We start from the raw sequence: 5000 nt of genomic DNA, 5'->3' as shown, positions 1-5000 counted from the left end.
TTCACCTCCTTCATTCATAAATATCTCCTGTGTCCTCCCTTTTTTCTCGTTTTCTTCTATTACTTATCTTTTCTTCTTATCTTTTTAGCTAATTTATTAATTTTCTTCCGTCAAGCTCCCCTGTTCTACATTTTCATAAATTTATTCCAATTTCTGTCCTCTTCATCTCCTCGTTTTTAATTCATGTCTCTTCTCCATTTTCCTCCTTATTCCACTTCTCTTTTCCATCTATGTTCTCTTTATTTATCAATTATTCAGCTTTTCTTCACACCTCACTCACTAATTTTTCATTTGTTCCACTGCAGACTGACCTATAACGTTTTTTTTCTTTTCTTTTCTTTCTTTTTTATATATTTCCCAACATATTTATTTATCAAATATTGTTTTTTTTTTCTCTCTCTACTTGATTAACTAATTTTCTCCCCATTCCTCCTCTAGGATGACTTTCCATTTTTATTTTTTGAAATGAATTTGACCCAACATCCCCTGTAGTCATCAGTCACGCACCTTTTATTAACCAGTTCCCCCATATTTATCCACTGTTTTTACCGATTTTATTCCACAGCTCCTTTTTATTCTCACATTTGAAACTGATTCTTTTTTTCTCCCCACAGGCTGACATATTTATTATTTTTTCTATTATTTTTTTTATTAATTTCCCTAATTTTTCCTCTACTCATTATTCAAACTCACTGTTTCTCCCCCAACTTTTTAACCAATTCCTCCGCCCTCCCTCCTTTTTTTGGCCCCACAGACTGACATCACTATTTTTTCTTTTCTCTTTTTTAGTTGAATTTGCCTCATTTTCCCAATTACTCATGACTCACCCACTTTTTCTCCCCATCTCCCCTTCTTCTCTCCCCCGCCGGCTGAAATACCCATTTTCCCTCATGATTTTCTTTTCTATTTTTTGATGAATTTGCCTCATTTTCCCATTTACTAATGACTTACCCACTCCTTCTCCCCACCTTCTCCCCTTTTTCTCTCCCTCGCAGGCTGAATTACCCATTTCCCCCCATGAATTTCCCCAATACCTCCTTTTACTCATTACTCACCGCTTCTCCCCATCTTTTTAACCAAATCCCCCCCCTTCTTCCCTGCCCACCCGATTGAACCATCACATTTTTCTTTCCTTCTATACAATAAATTTACCGCATTTTTTTTCATTTACTCACCCACCATCCCTCTTTTCTCCCTACCCCGCAGGCTGAAATACCCCTATACCCCTGTTTCTCCCCATCTTTCTAACCAATTTCCCCCCTTATTCCCTACCTTTATCACGTGTTTTTCCCCTTCTATACAATAAATTTACCGCATTTTTATTCATTTACTCACCCACTTTCCCTCCTTTCTCTCTCCCCCGCAGGCTGACCTCTCCTGTCGAAACACCTTGGCCAACGTAGGCACTATATACACCCAGACGAACCACGTGACTCTGCGCTACGTCACCGACCAATGGGGACCCAAGGAGAACGGATTCAAGCTGCTTATAACGGCCTTCAAGGATAAAAGTAAGGGGTTGGATCCTTTATTCTGGTTGCTGTTTTGTTTTGTTTGTGGATTTGTGAATTTGCTATTTAGGTGTTTATATTTTTTTTTCGTTTATTGTTGTTGGTTTTTCGTTTTATTTATTCATTGATTTTTGTTTGTATTGTTCGTTCTGTGATTTGGTCTGAGAGAGAGAGAGAGAGAGAGAGAGAGAGAGAGAGAGAGAGAGAGAGAGAGAGAGAGAGAGAGAAATAGAGCAGAGAGACAGACAGCCAGAAAGAAACAGACAGACAGACAGACAGAAAAATAGAGCGACCGAGAGAGGGAGAGAGAGAGAGAGAAAGAGAAAGAGAACGAGAGAACGAGAACGAGAGAGAGAGGCCACGAAAGGAATCCGGGGTTGTATTAAAACTTTTTATTTTTAGAACAGTTTTGGTTATGAGATCTGGACGGAGACCTCGTTCCGCTTGGACGAATCCTCGAAAGAACTTTGGATATACATGATAAAAAAGGGAAAAAGGAAGAGAGAGAGAGGGGGGGGAAGTGGGAGGAAGATGAAGAAAGAGGAAGAGAGTGAGAATGAGAGTGGGAGGGAGAGAGAGAGAGAGAGTGAGTGAGTGAGTGAGTGAGTGAGTGAGTGAGTGAGTGAGTGAGTGAGTGAGTGAGTGAGTGAGTGAGTGAGTGAGAGAGAGAGAGAGAGGGAGGGAGAGAGAGAGAGAGAGAGAGAAAGAGATAGATAGATAGAGAGAGAGAGAGAGAGAGAGAGAGAGAGAGAGAGAGAGAGAGAGAGTGAGTGAGTGAGTGAGTGAGTGAGTGAGTGAGTGAGAGAGAGAAAGAAAGAGAGAGAGAGAGAGAAAGAAAGAAAGAGAAAGAGAAAGAGAAAAACAGAGAACGAGAGACAAACACAGACAAACATTCAGACAGAAAAAAAATATATCTCGAAAATTCTTGGAATATTGGCAACGCTTCTTCTATCGGGGGTGGGGGGGGGGGGTTGAGGAGCCGGGGGGATTGGGGGGGGAGGGGGAGTGACGAAACGTATCGAATATTCGGAACTGACAACGTTGATGTGTATCGTGGGATATTTAGTTTCATCCTTTTCCGTTCTTTGAAGGAAGGGGAGTATTCGTATCAGAGAGAGGAGGAGGAGGAGGAGGGAGAAGATCTTGGGCTGATAGGCTTGTGAAATTTTGTTCTGGGAGAGGAGGGAGAAAAGGAGAGAGGGAGAAAAAGAAGGAGAAAGGAAGAAAGTGAGAGAAGGGGAAAGGAGAAGGTGAAAGGAAGAGAGGGGGAAATGGAGTGAGGAAGAAAGGGAGAGAGGAGAAAGGGAGAGAGGGGAAAAGGTGAGGAAAAAAGGGAGAAAGGGAGAGAGGGGAAAAAGGAGAGGGTGAAAGGGAGAGAGGGAAAAAGGTAGTGGGGAATAATGGGAGAGCGGGAGAAAGGGAGAAGGGAAGAAAGGAGAGGGAGAAAGGGAGAGACGGGGGAAAGGAGAGGGAGAAAGGGAGAGAGAGGAAGAAGAGAGGAAGAAAGGGAGAGAGAGAGAGTGGAGTGATGGGTAAGGAGCGAGAGTAAAGGGAGATGAAAATGGAATAAAAATGGAAAGGAAGAGGTATAGACAGAATAGGGAAATAGAATTTGTGATAGGGACATTAGAATAATGTTAGATAGGAAAGAGAGAGGGAGGAGCGGGAAGGCGAAAGTGGGAGGTAGGGAGGAGAGGCAATAGAATAAGATGAAGAAGGAAGAACAATTCAAAAAGAGAGAGAGAGAGAGAGAGAGAGAGAGAGAGAGAGAGAGAGAGAGAGAGAGAGAGAGAGAGAGAGAGAGAGAGAGAGAGAGAGAGAGAAACATGTGACAGAGAGAAAGAATAAGGGAAGGGTATAGGGAGTGAGAAAAAAAGAGGGAGATAAGGAGAAGGAAGTAAGAGAAAGGAGAGAGGAAGAGAGAGAGAGAGAGAGAGAGAGAGAGAGAGATGAGAGTGAGAGCGCATCAGACTTTTCAGCAGAGATGTCCGAGAGCAAAAGTTAATATGAAACGATAGAATCCTTTTTTTTTCTTTTTTTTCTTTCTTTCCGTCTTCGGCAACACAGAGATGACACGATATGAAATGGCAATCTGACGTCACCAAAGTTTTGACTCACTTTTTAATCTTCAAATCTGCTTACATTTCAGCCATATTGGGATTAAAAGAAAGAAAAAAAGAGATAAATACAAATACGTCACGTTCTTTTTTTTCTCAAATACATTCCGGATACGAGATACGCTGTTGTCGAGTTAGGCCCTTGACATTTTTTATCCAAAGAAGCTTATATTCATGATCATTCGAGGCTATTCATGACAGCCATGCAGCTTTAAGGGGCGAGATGGATAGCCAAAGGAAAGCTGTACTATGTGAGAATGTGTGAGTCTCGTAGCTCCGTGTAGATGGGGTGAGACGACTGTGTGTGTGTGTGTATCTTTAAGTGTGTAATTGCGTTTATACGTGGGTTTATGGAGGTGTGTTGGAGGTCGGTGTTCTTATGAGGGAGATATAGGTGTGGGTGTATGGAGGGACTGCTTGTGCGTGTGGATACTTTTATTGATTATTATGTTCGTATATCAGTCGTCTGTCTCTTCTCTAGTCCCGTTCCTCTATCTCCTTTCCATCCCTTTACTCCCCTCTTCCGTTTTCTCTCCTCCGCACGCACACGATCCCTCTCAATCTCCCTCCGCCCCCGCCCACACAGTCACTTCCACCATCTCCCTCCACTCAACCCACACACAAGGACTGCCAAGAACAGATTCAACACAATACCTGCTCACCTTAACGGCAACACCTCTCTCCTCCCAAGACGTTCATTTTCAGTTGTCTCGTCCCTGTAATTAATTCACTTTACCTGCGACGCTCTTTTTATCTCCACTGACTGATGACTTAGTACGACTTTCGGCTGTTGAAGTGAGTAGGATGTTGAGTTGGCTTAAATTTTATTGTTGCAGACTGATGACATAGTTCGAATTGCGGTTGATGAACTAAGTGAGACATTGAGTTGACTTTATGTTTATCATTGCAGACTGATGACTTAGCGGGACACTTTTGGCTGATGAGTTGATTGAACAGTTTTGATTTGTTTGACAGGAGGAATGAGAGAAGGTAGTTAAAGAGGAAACTAGAGATAAGGAGAGGGAAACAGGAGGTAGCATGAGGGAGAGAGGAGAAAGGGGGAAGAGAAAAAGCCGCAAAACATAAAAAGTAGAACACCTAATTCAAAGAAGCCTAGACCAGTACACATGCGGAGGGAGCTGACACACCCGTACAATGTTTTATGAATGAAAGCATCGCCTCGCAGATATGATCATCCTGCCATTCACCCTCGTCAGTTATGACGTCATGGCGATGGAAGCACGTGATTGGCTGCTTCGGAAGTCAGCTTTTGCTTCCGTTTCTGACACCAGGTAATTAGAATCGGTCGATAGGGGAAGGAGGAAAGGAGAGAGAGAGAGAAGAAGAGGAGGGGAGAGGGAGAGACGAGGGG

At 42.9% G+C, this 5000-nt stretch overlaps 1 protein-coding gene across 5 annotated transcripts in view; it reads left to right on the top strand.

The window, feature by feature from the left end:
• Positions 1 to 5000, top strand: part of loaf (lost and found) — a 479482-nt gene that overhangs the window by 382564 nt on the left and 91918 nt on the right. For all 5 annotated transcript variants that reach the window (XR_011398650.1, XR_011398652.1, XR_011398651.1 and 2 more), the window contains exon 3: positions 1367 to 1511. Coding sequence is in view for 2 of the 5 variants with exons in the window: in XM_070123417.1 (XP_069979518.1) it covers positions 1367 to 1511 (145 nt within the window). In the remaining 3 variants the exon portion in view is untranslated. The remainder of the gene's footprint in view (positions 1 to 1366; positions 1512 to 5000) is intronic.

Source organism: Penaeus vannamei, chromosome 7, assembly GCF_042767895.1.
Source record: "Penaeus vannamei isolate JL-2024 chromosome 7, ASM4276789v1, whole genome shotgun sequence".
In the NCBI taxonomy this organism is placed as follows: Eukaryota; Metazoa; Arthropoda; class Malacostraca; order Decapoda; family Penaeidae; genus Penaeus; species Penaeus vannamei.
Note: the sequence above shows the minus strand (reverse complement) of the source record. Positions and strands in the feature narration are given on the sequence as shown.